This window comes from Mustelus asterias, chromosome 24 (genome assembly GCF_964213995.1).
Source record: "Mustelus asterias chromosome 24, sMusAst1.hap1.1, whole genome shotgun sequence".
Lineage (NCBI taxonomy): Eukaryota > Metazoa > Chordata > Chondrichthyes > Carcharhiniformes > Triakidae > Mustelus > Mustelus asterias.
The window spans coordinates 33,504,304-33,522,505 of NC_135824.1; the positions used below are offsets into that span (position 1 = coordinate 33,504,304).

General features: G+C 44.8%; 1 protein-coding gene across 1 annotated transcript in view; it reads left to right on the forward strand.

Annotated features, from left to right (window-relative positions):
• The window catches only part of adamtsl3 (ADAMTS-like 3), a 605,457-nt gene extending 591,920 nt beyond the window's left edge, over window positions 1–13,537 (forward strand). Inside the window, exons 28-31 of the mRNA XM_078241545.1 lie at window positions 6,439–6,646; window positions 10,715–10,824; window positions 12,825–13,039; window positions 13,291–13,537. Coding sequence (XP_078097671.1) covers window positions 6,439–6,646; window positions 10,715–10,824; window positions 12,825–13,039; window positions 13,291–13,406 — 649 coding nt within the window. The 3' untranslated portion in view covers window positions 13,407–13,537. The remainder of the gene's footprint in view (window positions 1–6,438; window positions 6,647–10,714; window positions 10,825–12,824; window positions 13,040–13,290) is intronic.
• Window positions 13,538–18,202: the final 4,665 nt, after the last annotated feature.

The window sequence follows — 18,202 nt, forward strand, 5'->3', positions numbered from 1 at the left end:
GAGGTCACTGACTTTGAGACAACCGGTGGTTTTTTAAAATGTTGCAGAAATGCAAGCCTTTCTTTTCCTCTCGGAGGAAGTGACAGCTCGAACCAAACCTTCTGCGCTGTATGGATTCTATGACTCTCTGATGCTCCAGGGATGGAATACTTTAGTGAGCATTAAACAATGACTTTCATTCATTCCTCAATAAGTGTTTTATCCTAAGCACAGTGGTTACCACTGCTGCCTCACAGGGCCAGGGACCCGGGTTCGATTCCCTGCTTGGGTCACTATCTGTGTGGAGTCTGCACGTTCTCCCCATGTCTGCGTGGGTTTCCTCCGGGTGCTCCGGTTTCCTCCCACAGGCCGAAAGACATGCTGGTTGGGTGCATTGGCCGTGCTAAATTCTCCCTCAGTGAACCTGAGCAGGCACCAGAGTGTGGCGACTAAGGGGTTTTCACGGTAACTTCATTGCAGTGTTAATGTAAGCCTACTTGTGACACTAATAAATAAACTTTAAACTTAAACGTTGAGAAACGGTTGTGTGGCGATTCTAATGAACTGCTGATCTGTCTGCAGCATTGTTTGAGGATGAAACCACAAGTAGTACATTAAATGAACATTTACCACCTGCATCAGGATCAGGAGACTGATTGGCCCCACACTGCTTCTCATGTTCCTCAGCAGCCTGATAAGTTTCAGGGCAGAAATTCTGCACTGGTTACTTCCCAATCTCAAAAACTGAGTTAATGACTAAAGCAAAATACTGCAGATGCTAGAAACCTGAAATAAAAAAATTAAATGCTGGAAATACTCAGCAGGCGTGACAGTGTCTGCGGGGAGGGAAGCGGGTGGAGCAGCATTCAACATACTTGAGAAATGCGTGAATTGTCTTGTAGAATATCAGTTGCAGGAATGTTGTATGAATGTGTTTCAGCTTTTATATGTTAAAATAATTTTCAGCTTTTTGAGATGCTTTTGGAAACCAGGAGAGACCCAAAAGCTCAAATTGACAATTTATTGAGACAAAATGGTGACACCAATGCAAGTAAAGAAACAAGGAAGGACTTACAGTCAGACAGAAACTTGTGGCAACCTCAGTATGTCCCAAAATGCTTTTCAGCCAATTAAATACTATTGTAATATAGGAAGAAAGTAACCAATTTGTTCTCAGCAATGTCCCACAAACAGAGCAGTAAGAAATCTCACAACACCAGGTTAAAGTCCAACAGGTTTATTTGGTCACACGAGCTTTCGGAGCGCTGCTCCTTCATCAGGCGAGTGGAGAATTGGGTTCACAAACCATCATCTCACGTGAGAACACCATCCACCAGGTACATATTCTTGTGACTCGGCCAACGTTGTCTACCTGATACACTGCAGGAAAGGATGTCCCGAGGCATGGTACATTGGGGAAACCATGCAGACGCTATGACAATGGATGAATGGACACTGCTTGACAATCACCAGGCAGGAGTGTTCCCTTCCTGTCGGGGAACACTTCAGCAGTCAAGGGCATTCAGCCTCTGATCTTTGGGTAAGCGTTCTCCAAGGCGGCCTTCAAGACACATGGCAACGCAGAATCGCCGAGCAGAAACTGATAGCCAAGTTCCGCACACATGAGGACGGCCTCAACCAGGATCTTGGGTTCATGTCACACTACCTGTAACCTCCACGACTTGTGTGGGCTTGCTAAATCTTACTAACTGTCCTGGCTGGAGACAATTCACACCTCTTTAATCTGCTTAACTCTCTCTCCACTCGCATTGTCTACACCTGTAAAGACTTGATTACCTGTTAAGACTCGCATTCCAACCATTATCTTGTAATTGGGTTTGTGTCTATATATGCCCTGTTTGTGAACCCAATTTTCCACTGACCTGATGAAGGGGCAGTGCTCCGAAAGCTCGTGCTGCCAAATAAACCCGTTGGACCTTAACCTGGTGTTGTGAGACTTCTTACTGTGCCTACCTCAATCCAACGCCGGCATCTCCACATCACCACAAACAGTACTGTGGCATTGTCGATAATCTATTTTTAGCACTGATGAAGGGTCATAGAATTCCTACAGTACAGAAGGAGGCCATTTGGCCCATCAAGTTTGTACCGACCACAATCCTACCCAGGCCCTATTCCCATAACCCCACACATTTACCATGTTAATCCCCCTGACACTAAGGGGAAATTTAGCATGGCCAATCAACCTAACCCACATATCTTTGGACTGTGGGAGGAAACCGGAGCACCCGGAGGAAACACACGCAGACACGGGGAGAATGTGCAAACTCCACACAGACAGTGACCCAAGGCTGGAATTGAACCTGGGTGCCTGGCGCTTGAGGCAGCAGTGCTAACCCACTGTGCCACCGTGCCGTCCCTGGTCATCCAGACTGGAAATGTTAGCTCTATTCTCTCTCAACAGACGCTGTCAGACTTGCTGAGTTTTTCCAGCATTTTCTGTTTTTGTTTCAGATTCCAGCTTTTGCAGTATTTTGCTTTTAATCTGTTTTTAGGTATTAGTTGAGGGATAAGTATTGGCCTGGACAATGTGGAAAACACTCCTCTTCCAGTTAATGTTGAGGGACTTTCTCGGTCCACCTGAGAAGGCTCAGAGACCTCAATTTAACCTCGATTTGTCAGCTGGTAGCACTCCCACCTCTGAGCCAGAAGGTTATGGGTCCAGGACTTGAGCACAAAAATCTCAGCTGACCCTTCAGTGGAGTGCAGAAGGAGTGCTGCACTTTCAGAGGTGCTGCCGCTCAGATGGGATTTGAAATCAAGGCGCCCCCCGGTGGGTGTAAAATATTCCACAGCACTATTTTGAAGAAGAGCAGGGGAGCTGTCCCCGATGTCTTGGCCAATATTTGCGTCTTCATTAACATTGCAAAGAGAGATTGTCTGGTCATTATCGCATGGCTGTATGCGGCAGTTTGTTGTATGCAAATTAGCTTCCATGTTTCTGAAATTACAACAGTAAAATTACAAATTGCAACCATCATAGGGTCAAAGCGTTTTACAGCATAGAAAGAGGCCCTTCAGCCCATCATCTCTGCACCGGCTAAGAAGAACCTATCTACTTTTAGTATCTTGTAAACAGTTTATTAAGGTAGGTAACTGTTTACAGAGAGTGATATAAAGGCTGCCATACTCCACGACTCCAGACTCCAAACTGGCAAGGAAAAACTGCACTCAGCCCCAGGATTCGCACACTTCTGCCCAATTGGCTGAATGGGTTATTTAATCTTCCAAAACCTCACCACATTATTCTATTTCCATTTTCCAGCACTTAGCCTGTAGCCTTGTACATTATGACATTTCAAGTAAATGCTTCTTAAATGTTGAGAAGGTTTCTGCCTTTACCACCCTTTCAGGCAGTAAGTTCCAGATTCCCACCACCCTCGGGGTGAAAGTTTTCCTCAAATTCCTCTAAATCTCCGGCCCCGACCTTAAATCTTTGCCCCTTGGTTATTGGCCCCTCAACTAAGGGGAAAAGTTTCTTCCTACCTACCCTATCTATGGCCCTCATAATTATGTGAGCAGTGAATAGAGGGATATGGACCATGTAGAGGCAAGAAAATATTAGATTAGAGGGGAATCTGTGTCTAGGTGGGCCGAAGGGCCTGTTCCTGTGCTGTACTGTTTGTACTGTTCTTTGTACACATCACTCAAGTCCCCCCTCAATGTTGTCTGCTCTGAGGAGAGCAATCCCAGCCGAGCCAGCCTCTCTGCAGAGCTGAAACACTCCAGACCAAGCAACAGCTCGGTGAATCCCCTCTGCACCCTCTCTGGTGCAATCACATCCTTCCTATAGTGAGGTTTGCAGAACTGCACACTACTCTAGCTGTGACCTAACAAGTGTTTAATACATTTACATCATAGCCTCCCTGCTCTTCTATTCTATGCCTTGGCTAATACAGGCAATATCCCAAATGCCTTCTCAACCCGTCCTAGGTAGATAACAATTAGGTTGTTGCTTAGCAACCAGGGGACCACCCTAGGACAGAAAGAAATTTTGAATTAGTTTTAGGCAAGAGCCAGGATAGCACAAGGGAGCCACGGAAAACAGACTTCTTAAATGAACAATAGAAAATCCCAAAAACCAGAGAGTGGGGACAAAAAGAACATCTCAAGAAGACAGTTAAAGGAACAAAGAACAAGAAGTTGAACAATGTCCTGTCCAGGAGAATTCTGATAAAATGCTCTGAGTTGAAGAGACAGCTGAAAGGTTTAAAGTCGGCTAGGTGAGAAGGCAGACACCCAAGGTAAATGACACCTTAATATATTATGTGAAGCAGTAGTGTTCTGTTGGCATGATTGGGTAGCTGAGAGATTGTGGGGAAGCTTGAACGCACGTGGCAATCCAAAGTAGACGAATATCAAAGGGAGGGATTGAAATCTGGAGGTTGTTTCCTCAGTGAAGGTATCCAAGAGAAAGTTTTGTCTGGAGGAAGATTCCAAGTGTGTTTTCCAAAAGGGGAGTTTGGAAACACTTGTTTGGAAGTCAGAGTTCCAGTGTGACCAGTTGGTTCTCAGTGTGACAAGAATCTGGGGGGATTTGATGAGAAATCCACAGAATTTGTATTGAGTGGCCTCTTGCAATTAGTTTCAGAGTGTGTTGTGTCTGATCAAATATCACCGAGTGGTTTACACGGACTGTGTACTTACTGAGAACATTAGAGAATAAGATACATTTTGCAACTTGTCTTATCCTTACAAATCTGTCTTTGGCCGGGATTCTCCAGTCTCGTCTGCCCCGTTACCACTGCCAATGAGTGCAGAGAATTTGGCGTTCAGCCAAATCTCCATTCACTGCAGCGAGATTGGAGAATCCCAGCATTTGGTGAGGTTGGAGAATTCTGGCCCATATCTTTAAAGGTACAGGTAGGGTGAAGGAATAGTGTATTATAGCAAATGTTTTCTTGTTTAATAAATACCTGATTTTTTTGTTAAATGTTAATCAGTGACTCTGTTCATCCATGTCTCTAAATTTTTAAAAAACATTAATGAGCCGTGGTCCACTTCGGGACCTGACTGTCCATTGGTAACATCAGCTGGGATCGAAACATCACTGTAGCTGTTCATATAATCCCTACAGTGCAGAAGGAGGCCTTTTGGTCCATTAGGTCTGTACTGACCCTCTGAAAGAGCCAACTTGCTCAAATTGGCTGTTTGCCAGAAGCAATCTTGAGACAGAGAATGCTGATATTTGTCAGCTTCACTCACCTTGGTCTTTGCCTCTGGTTTATAGAATAAAGGCTGTATTTTCCTTATGGAGGCAGCAAACACATGTTGAGACCATTTCTGGGACCCAAACCATCCCGCAGGGGGAAACAGTCACCCATTGGGATTTTGACGGAAGTGCCTTGTTAATTGGCATGGAGACAGGTTTCCTGTCCCATTAAGGGCAGTTGTCAGGTTGTTGAAGCTAGTTCACCAATCAGAGGTCAAAAAGGAACAGCAATGAAAGGTAACTAACTGAGAGGGCGGTGCCCTGTCCCTAACATATTTTCAATGTGCAATTGAAAAACAGATACAGCAACCAGGCCATCACCATGTGAGGGGGGAATCACCTCTCCAGGGTGGCCCCTGATAGTGTGAGAAACTGGACGCCAACTGGAAAATTCCAAATTGCCCCCTGTAAGTGCCATAACAAGGCTCTTAACGAGTCTATTTGGCTACCAGGGCGGGGGTGGGGCGAGGGCGGAGGGGTGGTGGCATGGGTAGCCTTGCTAAGCCCTGACCCAGCCTTGACGAAAACTGGGTTGGGAAAGCAGCATGCCAGCCAGCGCCAGTATTTCTGAGCCCCATTTACCTCCATACCCCCAGCAGAGTCTGATAATCCTGCCCTCTGCCTTCTTCCAAGTACAGTAAGTAGTCTTACAACACCAGGTTAAAGTCCAACAGGTTTATTTGGTAGCACGAGCTTTCGGAATGCTGCCCCTTCATCAGGTGACTCACCTGATGAAGGGGCAATGCTCCGAAAGCTCGTGCTACCAAATAAACCTGTTGGACTTTAACCTTGTGTTGTGAGACTACTTACTGTACTTACCCCAGTCCAACGCAGGCATCTCCACATCATTTCTTCCAAGTAAACTTTGCTCACACAGACCTGGGTATAAGTTTTGTTATATTAGCGATCAAAGTGCATCTGGCTAACAATATCGCCGGTATTTTATGACCTCGCTTGGGCGAGGCTCATAAAATCCCACCTGAGGACAATGGAGAATTCCATTCTGCAAGCCTCAGCCGCTCCGATTCCGGATTGGGGGGGGGGGGGGGGGGGGGCGCACCGGTAAAATTCCAGCCTACATCTTTATTAAGCTGTAACTTCCCTCCCTCAACCTATTTTTTTTCTGGCCGTCCAAAGAAATGGTTTTGCAATGCAGGATATTGATCTGAAATAGTTTCATGGCACACAACTTTGACTCTTTACGAAGCTGATCTTTGTATCTCCAGGTGGGTTACGACTGCAGTGTCTGTGTGTTCGGTCTCGTGCGGGAAAGGAATCCGTCAGCAACGGGTGACGTGTGAGCAGCAAACAGCCCGAGGAACAGTCAGAATGTTACCCCCAGCGTTTTGCGCAGAGGCAGCAGAACAACCCCCTGAAGTCGAGGGTTGCCTATTGCAGCCTTGTGTGGGATGGAGGAGTCCAGCATGGGGAGAGGTAATGATATCGTTCTCTGCTGGGAATGATTTGGTATTCTTTGATGTGAATGATGACCGTGATGAAGAAGTAGAAGTTTTGTTGAGGCCAGATTTTTAGTGCACTGGTTAAAGCTCTTGTGTAAAATTCCTGTGCTGACCTCACTACATGTTTTATTTTTTTTTTAAACTCAGCTAGGAATTTTACTCAAGTGGTTTTACCACTGAGTGGAGGATAGCCAAATTCCAATCTAAATGAATCTTCCCCATAGTATTTAATGACATAGGTAAAAAAATGTCAGCCAATTATAACACATCTCAGGTCATATTTCCTGCAGCACTGTTTTGGGATTACAGATATGCAGTCTCCCTCAGCAGGTGACAAACTACCTGTAATTCAACAACTCTGGGTAATTCTTTGTCTTCATCATCTGTGCTGTAAGCAAGCACCCCTCGAGTCATTCACAGAAAAACTATCAAATGTCGAAGGTTTCCTGCATGCTGTAGAACATGCCGGAATCTCCTTTCATTAGGTTAATCAGAGGGAGGATCAAGTGGATTCTGTTACTGGCATGCAACTCTCTCTGATGCATTTTAGCTCCATGCAGTTCTTGCATCAAAGCCCGGGTAGTGAAGATGGAAATTGATTCCATCCTCTCGTCAACAGGGTGACTACTTTCCTGGAAATTGCCTTTGGATTTGCATCAATATGGACTGATCAACTTGTTTTTATTCATTTGTGGGAAATGGGCGTCGCTGGCTGACCAGCATTTAAAGCCCGTCCCTAGTTACCCTTGAGAAGGTGGTGATGCGACCTGATAGAAGTCTACAAGATTATGAGGGGCCAGAGTGGATAATCAGGAGCTTTTTCCGAGGATGGAAGAGTCAATTACTAGGGGGCATAGGTTTAAGGTACGAGTGGCAAAGTTTAAAGGAGATGTATGAGGCAAGTTTTTTTACACACAGCGTGATGGGTGCCTGGAACTCACTGTCGAGTGGAAGCGGATACGATAGTGACTTTTCAGGGGCGTCTTGACAACTACATGAACAGGATGGGAATAGAGGGATATGGTCCCCAGAAGGGTAGGGGGTTTTAGTTCAGTCCGGCAGCATGGTCGGTGCGGGCTTGGAGGGCCGAAGGGCCTGTTCCTGTGCTGTAATTTTCTTTGTTCTTTGAGCTGTCTTTTTGAATCGCTGAATCAACTGAGTGGCTTGCTGGGCCACTTCAGAGGGCAGTTGAGAGTCAACCACATTGCTGTGGCTCAAGAGCCGCATGTAGTCCAGACCAGATGAGGATGGTAGATTTCCTTCCCCAAAGGACATTAGTGAATTGCGACTCCAGTTGGGCAGCAGTGCATTGTAACTGAGCCGATATTGAATCTCCTCCATTATCACCGACTAATCAAAGTCACAATGATCCCCTATTTGTGAACAAGAGGCCCAATTGATTTCCGACATAAAACAATGATGAGCAATGAGAGTACGACATTCTGTTTTTCCAAGCTGAATTGAAATGCAGGCATTCAGTAGGGTTTAAGAATACAAGGAAATAAATTGGCCATAACTTTATTCTGTCCGAACAGCTGTTGGCTAAGGCATCAGCTGTTGATATGTTGGTGTGAGAGAAAAACAGGCCGGAATTCTCCAGCCATTCACCCTGCACCTCCTCTGCTAGCTCAAATGGAGAATTTGACGCTCAGCCAAACACTGATCTGGTCAGGTCTGTCCTCCAGGATTCCGTACCTACAGACACCATTGTGAAAGGAAGACTTTTCGCCACTTACTGTGTCGGACTCAAAGCCAATGGACATGTTGTTTTGCTAGGAATAAAGTAATGCCAGCTGTTTATCCCATTGCTGTGCAGGGCCCTGGGTATCTTGGGAAAATTCCCAGCAGTTTGAACATTGAATAACAAAAGTGCAGAACAATGGGCATTAGAACGTTGGTCATTGACACAATTCAAATTGAGAACATTGAGTATTGGTCACTGACTGCTTAACACCTGGCTGCATTTAACTTAAGCTCTCTATGGACGTCACATTGGCACTGTGGTTAGCACTGCTGCCTCATAGCACCAGGGACCCGGGTTCGATTCCCAGCTTGGGTCATTGGCTTTGTGTGGAGTCTGCACGTTACCTCCTTGTTTCTGCATGGATTTCATCCGGGTGCTCCAGTTTCCATAGAACCATAGAACCCCCACAGTGCAGAAAGAGGCCATTCGGCCCATCGAGTCTGCACCGACAACAATCCCACCCAGGCCCTATCCCCATATCCCTACATATTTACCTGCTAATCCCTCGAACCTTCATATTTACCCGCTAATCCCTCTAATCTGCGCATCCCGGGACACTAAGGGGCAATTTAGCTTGGCCAATCAACCTAACCCGCACATCTTTGGACTGTGGGAGGAAACCGGAGCGCCCGGAGGAAACCCACGCAGACACGGGGAGAATCTGCAAACTCCGCACAGACAGTGACCCGAGCCGGGAATCGAACCCAGGTCCCTAGAGCTGTGAAGCAGCAGTGCTAACCACTGTGCTACCGTGCGTTTCCTCCCACGGTATGAAAGACGTACTGGTTAGGTGCATTGACCATGCTAAATTCTCCTGAACAGGCGCCGGAGGGTGGCAACTAGAGGGTTTTCACGGTAACTTCATTGCAGTGTTAATGTACAGTAAGAAGTCTCACAACATCAGGTTTAAGTCCAACAGGTTTATTTGGGATCACGAGCTTTCGTGCTGCTCCTTCATCAGGTGAGTGGACTCACCTGAGGAAGGAGCAGCGCTCTGAAAGCTCATGATTCCGTGTCAACCTGTTGGACTTTAACCTGGTGTTGTGAGACTTCTTCCTGTGCCCACCCCAGTCCAACGCCGGCATTTCCACATCAGTGTTAATGTAAGCCTACTTGTGACACTAATAAATAAACTCACACTCTTGCCTGTTTGTGATCATTGAGGCATGACATTAAATGCTGCGCATTACTGCAGATTTAGACTTAATGACCCCAAAGTGCTTATAAAACGTTTCTCTGAAGAAACGTCCTTTTAGCACGATTTTTACACAGTAACTAGTCTCATGGGACTGAGCCCTTCCCTTGCTGGAGAATCTTCCTTCTCATTGCACAGTGATTGGTTGAGGTTGGCAAATAAAATGTGACCTTAAGGTGCACTGAAAGTTTAAATGCCCTTCCTAAAGTTGAATGGGAAGATGCAGATAACAAATTCACACCAAGGAGACAAATAGAGCGAGGAAGTAAAAAGAGAAAGGATCTCTGGAAAAAGTAGAGTGAGCGGCAGGGATACATCCTGAAGTCCATGCTTATTTTGTTTAAATGATAAAGGAGAGCACAGGTTCCTAAAGCAACTACATGTGTAAAATTACAAGAGCTTCGATTTTGTATTGTGAATTTGACAGGTTACAGCACCATAAACCAAGATGATTACTTTTTATTATTCATTTGTGGGATATGGGCATCGCTGGCTGGCCAGCATTTATTGTCCATCCTTAGTTGCCCAAGGGGAGTGGAGAATCAACCACATTGCTTTGGTTCTGGAGTCACATGTAGGCCAGACCAGGTAAGGATGGCAGATTTCCTTCCCTAAAGGTCATTATTGAACCAGATGGGTTTTTCCGACAATGGTTTCACGGTCATCAGTAGATTCTTAATTGCAGATACTTTTTATTGACTTCAAATTCCACCATCTGCCGTAGTGGGATTTGAACCCGGGTCGTCAGGACATTCACTGAGTTGCTGGCTTGATGGTTTAGCGATAATACAGTGGAGCCCCGTTTTAACGCGATGGTTGGGGTCCGTAAAATGTGATTGCGAATGGTATCGGGGTCGCGCTAATTCACTAAACCGGAAATAGTTTTAAAAAAGGGTCCGTCGCGCAATCGCGTAATATCCGATTTCGCGCTAAATTGGGGCGCATAAAGTCGGGGCTCCACTGTACCACTAGGCCATCACCTTCCCAAATGCTAATAGGTATTACTAAATCCTATTGTACTGCAAAGACCAACTTCCTCCTGACTAGGAGCCGGCATCACTTTCAAAAGCAGCAACAATAAACATCTGTGTTTTGTTTGACAGTGCTCTGGTCGTTGTGTGGCTCACAATGTTGCTGTACAGCATCGTCACGTTGTCTGCCAGTATACAAACGGAACTTCAACTGCAGAAATCACCTGTGCCAAAATAAAGAGGTATTAATCCAATAAGGGAAGGCAGTTGTGTAATTTGTGACATTTCCATGGTCTAACATTGCCGATTTTGTGGCCAACTTAGAAAGAATCATAGAAACCCTACAGTGCAGAAACAGGCCATTCGGCCCATCACGTCTGCACCGACCACAATCCCACCCAGGCCCAACTCCCATATCCCTACACATTTACCCGCTAATCCCTCTAACCTATGCATCTCAGGACACTAAGGGGCAATTTTAGCACGGCCAATCAACCTAACCTGCACATCTTTGGACTGTGGGAGGAAACCGGAGCACCCGGAGGAAACCCACGCAGACACGAGAAGAATATGCAAACTCCACACAGACAGTGACCCAGCCGGGAATCGAACCCTGGAGCTGTGAAGCAGCAGTGCTGACCACTGTGCTACCGTGCCGCCCCTTATTGAAAGTTTTTGTGGATTGCATTGGATGGTTTTGATTCCCGATAATTAAATATCAGATAAGTATTTTACATGGTACATCAAACAGCAGCAATAAGTTTGTTTAAATTGAGCACTGCAATATCATTGAAAGTTATTTTCAGTACTTTCTTGAACATATACAAGGATATTGATATGTACCATTGAAATATACATTGACCGGGCTGCAAGGTGGCACAGTGGTTAGCGCTGCTGCCTCACAGTGCCAGGGGTCCAGGTTCAATTCGGTCCTTGTGGGACTGTGTGGAGTTTGCACATTCTCCCCGTGTCTGTGTGGGTTTCCTCCGGGTGCTTCGGTTTCCTCTCACACTCCAAAGGTGTGCAGGTTAGGTGGATTGGCTATGCTAAATTGCCGCATCGCATCCGAAGATGTGTAGGTTAGATGGGATTGGCCTTGGTAAATGTGTGGGGTACGGGGATAGGGCAGGGGAGGGGGCCTGAGTAAGATGCTCTGTCAGAGAGTGGGCACAGACTCGATGAGCTGAATGGCCTCTTCTGCACTGTCGTGGATTCTATAGATGTCATTCAGTGTATCTGCTCCCTCTGCTGGGGAAGTCATGCAGTTCCTTGGTTGGATGTGGCTGTCACAGTAGCACAGCACCGAAGTGCCATGTATCTTAACTATACGGACAAAGGTAAACTATTCCACCTCATCTTTCTTGAACTGTTTGCAGCCTTTGACAGGGTTGGCCACGCCATCCTCTTCCAACACCTCACCACTATCGTCTAGCTGGGTGGGACTGTTCTTGACTGCTTCCATTCAGATAAGATCATGTGCCTAATATCACTTGCAATATCTCTCTTTTGGTTGGTGCATCTTGATCTCTAGTATCCCACAAGGATCTATATATATATATATATATATGGGGCCCTCTGTCTCCCATCTACATGCTGACCTTTGGCAACATCATCACAATGTCAACACAGCATTAATTTCTGCATGTATGCAGATGACACACAACCCTACCTCACCAACACCTCTCCACTCCTTCACGCTTGATAAATTAACAGATTGCTTATTGGACATCCAATATTGGATGAGCTGAAATCTTCTCCAATTAAACATTGGGAAGAGTGCCATTTGAACCCAGATCCCCAGAGCATTACCCTGGCTTTCTGGATTACTAGTCCATGTTAAGCTTCAGTTGCAGTCCGGTAATAGAAGATGATACAAGTCCAGCTTCTTTGCAAACTCATATTATTCTCTTTTACAACTCCACATACACACACCCAGCACTCAGTGCCACCTGTAACCCCTTTATATATCCCGGTGAGTACTATTAAATAATTAACATACAAATTAGGTCGAAAGTGGAAGGTTGCAGTTAACCCATTCCCAACAGTCCAGTGGCAATACCACGACGCCACTCCCACAGCTCTGTCCATTTCTCCTGTGTAAAGAACAAACCAGTGGCACTGACGGTGAGGAATCTGCCAAAGCTCAGGCCCTGCATGTAGTCCCACGCGCTGATTGTGAAACAGCCGCACTGTCCGCCCACTCTCGCACCAATCATGAGTAATAAGGTGTTGTAATCCGCAGGCCTGTCTCTGCTAGACGATGTAAATCATATGGCTGTAATGTTGAATGGAGAGCGGGGCCATGGAGACAGTGTGCAGCAACATGCGGCAGTGGTTTCCAGTCTCGACGGGTAACTTGTGTTCATAAGAAAAATAACAAGGTTGTGGCTGATCAGTACTGTGGGTGGAGGAAGCGACCAATCACATGGCAGCGCTGCAATCTAACCTCCTGTGACAGTAAGTACATTTCTGCCTTGCTTAATATCAAAAAACAACACTTCTCACAACAAAATAAATATTTGACTTCAAACCTCGTGCAATAGTAAAAAGTGTTGCTTCCAACCTACCTCGCATAAGATAGTGAACTCTCTGTCGGGATCTCATTACAATCGGTGCTGAGACTATGGCAAATGAAAAAGCCAATCATGTTTCCGTTCCTTCACCCCAATAATGTGTCAGTTATTTAGATTTGGATGCGTTGCTTTCAGCTTCTGAAGGAGAGTGTACGGATACGACGCGCTACTGTGCCCTTGTGAAACGCCTACGGCTGTGCCATCTGAACACCTACAAGCAGAGGTGCTGCGATTCCTGCAGAATGCTGTAACTAATCCACGCCACTGTTCACTGGATCAATCTGTAACAGACAGTGAGGCGATTTATACAGAACTCCACATCGGTGAACTGACTGCAGTCGAACCTAGTGCAAGTCGAACCAGAAAGACATTTTCATATTGTTGTAAATCTGCTTGTACATACAGAAATGCACAAAAAGGTTTCCTCGCTGACCCTTATGTTAGTCAAATATGTACCAGCTGATCCTTAAAGCAAGAGCTTCTCGACAGTTCTGCTTTTCAATCTAATATGGATTTGTTGTGCTTTAGTGTCCATATTTTTTTCTAAGTTACAAGGGAGATGTGTTTAAAGTTGCATCACGGAAGTTAGTATGTGGATTATTTACTTCCACCTGGGACTAAAACCTTTTCTGAATGTCTGAGTGGACTGATGTTTCACAAACTTACAGCGAGGATCAGAAAAAGCTTTCAACCCAGGTGAGTTTTTGATCAGAGTCTTTATCCCATTCTATTACTGTAACCCACTTCCATTTCACAGCTGGTTAAAAATTGTTTGGATAAGTAGACAGAAACAAACGCGAGAGAATGAAGCACTCAGTAGTTTGGTCTTTTAACCTGTAGATGCCTAAATCAACAGCAAATTAATGTCCATTTGAGCATTAAGGAATGAAGAAAGTTCTCTTCCCAACGGAGTCCCATGTTTCTCTGGAATACAGTCAGAGAACTGACGTACAGCGTCGTAGGCTTATCCACCCGGTGGATTCAAGTGTGCATCACCCTCAGAATGGAAGTATTGAATTTATTCTATTGTTCGTGATTGTAAAGAAATACCACAAATCATGAGGCATGCTTGGGGTGAAGCATTTAAAGGCTGACCTCGCTGAGTGTCAGTCTTTTTTTTGACTGTAGAATTCTAAATTCAGGCGAGCCATTTATCATGGTTGTGTCTCCAGCTGGGATGCCCTAAGTTATAATGTGGTGTTTCTTCTAGTTGCTAGATGTTCCTTTCAAGAAAAAGTAGGAAATCACTATTAATAAAGTATGGAACAGAGTAGCCAGTTGCAATGTGCAATTAATGCGCAAGTGCATTTTACATTATACTTCAGATATAGAAGGAAATATCCAAAAAAAATGTAAAACCTTTCTGTCTCTGGAGAATGCCAACCGCGCTCAGTTATTCAGCTAATAGTTGACCTTTTACTGTTCACTTAATGTTGCTGCAGAGACTTGAGGCCTCTGCTTTACTCAGAGATGTAATGCCTAAAATTCCCAGGGCTAAATCAGGTTAGAATCAGTGTGTGGGAGTTTTCTGTGGCAGCCCATTATAAAAACCACATGCCGAAAATGGTTCTCGCATCAGTTACTGACAGAGAAAGCTATACACTGTATATCTGGCACTTTCAGTGCAGAATACTTGTGACGATTACGTGCATATAAAACCGATTATGTAATGATAATTTCATTAATTGTAAGCCCCAAATATAAACTGAGATACAATGCCTTTGCTTTCCAAAGCTTTCTGAAGAATTTACTAATCCGGTGAATCAACTTTTCTGACTCTTCGGGTTCTTAGAAATATTATTCAGAGACCACCTGGAAAAAACTGAGATTTTCCTGTTAACTCTTTCCATATTGTAATGGAATTTCTGTTTTTACTTGGTCATCTTAAAATTTGCCCTCAAGTTAATACGAAAGGTAGTTTCTGCGAACTACATGAGTCGTGAAGTCACAAAAAAGCTCACATTTCAGTGTTATTTATAATGTGTTAGCTCAGTTTGTAATGTTCCATTTTCCATGTCTCCATTTTCATCCCTTACTTTCAAACGGTACCTCATTCCACTGCAATTCCTCAGCTTAAAGGAACAATGCACAAAGTAATCCCTTTCTAGGCTCTGTTACTCGACCAGTGTATAAGACATACCCAAAGTGACTCACTCATTGGTCTTCCATTTTTTTTGGACTTTCTGGGGTTGACTTGTACCTGGGACTTGCACCCCACACCTATCCTTCCACACCCAGCAGTGTTCAGGTACTTAACTGTCACAGAGAATTGAATTTAAGTGGCGGCTTAGTGGCGCAGTGGGTTAGCACTGCTACCTCACAGCGCCAGGGACCCGGGTTCGATTCCCAACTTGTCTGTGCAGAGTCTGCAGGTTCTCCCTGTGTCTGCATGGGTTTCCTCCGGGTGCTCCGGCTTCCTCCCACAGTCCGAAAGGCGTGCTGGTTAGGTGCATTGGGCCATGCTAAATTCTCCCTCAGTGTACCCGAACAGGCGCTGGAGTGTGGCGACTAGGGGATTTTCACAGTAACTTCACTGTGGTGTTAATGTAAGCTTACTTGTCACACTAAAACAACTTGGAAACTTAAATTACCCTTATCTCCGTAAAACGTGTAGGTACAGCAATACTCTGTGTCAAAGTACACAACATGCAGCTGTTAACAAGCACAAACACATTTGGTATCATTAATTATATATCACAGCTACATGCTCCTTAATTTAAGCTTTGATTCTTAACAGCCCCTTTGTTTTCTTAATGTATCTACTGGGCTTTATTAAAATGAATATTCTGGCTACAATAAAGATGACAGAATATTTATTTTTATTATTAGTTGACAAGGTAATGATACGGGATGTTAATTCAGCTTAGACATTTCTTCTGATGAATTAGAATGTCAGTACCATCGGCTTTTTGTAACTCAGTTGACAACTTCATTTATGTTCAACAATAGGCATATATTTAAGTTGAGTTTAACAGTATTATAGATGATGGAAACATTTATTGTCTGTCCACGTACAATTGTGCATTGGTGAGTGCTCCAATTATGTTCCTGTATACAGCTGTTTTAAGTTGGTCTTTTCCATTCGTAGGATACTAGGTACCTGGGGGAGGAACCCTCTATTTACATTATCCAATCATCAATGGGTCTTGGCCTTTTGCAAAGGTTGTGCATAAATTAAGGAAAGATAATTGTAACATATTACTTGTAAATATTTATTTCCTGTTAAGTGCAATACTGAATGCTGTATATTGTGTGTTTATAAAGAATATTTTTGTTGGGACTTTTATTTTTTACTACCAAAGCTTTGGTTTTAAATTGCTCTTCACTTTCTATTTATAGTTAAAATGCTTATAGCTAAGTCAAGCACTTGCCAAATTTGTCTAAGTTAATTCCTCCTCCTCCAGACGTGGAAATGCATGTTACGTAGCAATGAAATTAGCCCAAGATCAGCTTTGCCAATGATGCTAGGGGTGTCCAAACTGAAGCCCATAGGTGACACACGTGGCCCTTCACAACGAGCTTGCAAAGACGAGACGACGCAATCCTATTCGTGTTTGTTTCTTATTTCTAAGTATATCTGTGGTCCTGGGGGTTTGGAAAGGGTTAGATTTAGAGATGGATCAGTTCTGAAACAGAAGACCGGCCTTTGATAGTGTCAACTATTTGAGACATCGGCCTATGTCTTTGCTGCTCTCATTGACTTCTGGCCCCCCTCAAATGTAAAATGTTCATTCTTGTATTTAATTCCTTCCGTGACCTCATCTTTGCCTATCTCTGGAACCTTCTCTCACCACCCCCATCATAAACTCTCGAGAGGAGAGTTTTGCTGTCGGTGGAGAGGTGCCAATGTTAGGACACAAAGTGGGTGATGGTTCTGGACTGGCTGACAGTCCAGATATAGGTGCCCGCAGCAACATAGCAGCTGCGAGAGGACATGAGACCCATTCTAACTTGCAGAATGCACCAGTTAAGGCCTCTCACTTCCCTTACTCTGTATATATAACCGTAACTCGAAGAGACTCATCAATCATTCTACCTCTGATGTGTTTTCCCAGCCTCCCACGCTTTATTCATTCTCACTCCCCCAAACTGCAGCATTAGCAACGGCTGCCAATTGTAGCCAACACTAACCTAATAACTAGCAAGGTTCTGAAGCTCCATTCTTCATGTGCGCCACTGGAAAAATCTGTAAACCTCTGGTCGATACCTATTAGTTGCCTATCATCGTCAGTAAGCACAGTCTCCACCCGGTAACCCAGCCGCATCCAGGAAACTTCAGCAGCCGCAGGAACGTGTCAGTCTTGCATCTCTCCTTCCTCCCAGACCATCATCCTGCTTGCGGGCAAATTCCACCCTCTGTTTCTCTGATCTAGAATTCTTAAATATCCCTCCCCATTTCCTTCACCCCACTATTTGGGGCTTGTGCCTGCGGCTGTACAGTCTCCACTCTCTGCAGCACCAATTTCAATTCTCTTCCTGCACCATGTGGTGCACTAAGGCAGACCTTTGACTGTTCCATAGCTAGCAATTCCGATAACAGCTCACTAGACTGTCGCCAGGAGCTTATAGCTTAAGGGGCGCCATTCTGCATCAAGTGTGTCTGACCAGAAGTCTCTCCTGCTCTTACCGCCAGCCATTGGCGGGTTTGGAAGGATTTACAGGCAATCAAACTGTTTGACCACGTTACAAACGCACCTTCCTTGGCCATCAAGTCCTGAGGTGGGATTCGAACCCAGAGCTTCTGCCTCAGAGGCAGCGACACTAACCCAACTGCGCCAGTTCACTTTCTGGAGTCTTCTGAAATACAACCTGCTACTCCAGCTCTCCCTCCTCTTATCCAAGCTCTCATCCCTCTTAATTAACTTCTACTTTGTTCATTTTTCTGGCTGCGTCACCTTTCTAAATCAGAGGCACTATTTAATGCAGTCGGTTGGTCATTATTCAGTTTTATCTGTGGCCTCAAGTCTCCATGGTACACGCAATGGGCATCACAGAGATGTTTGGACACCCCTGCTACAATATGGAGCAGGTTTGAGTTCTGACCAAT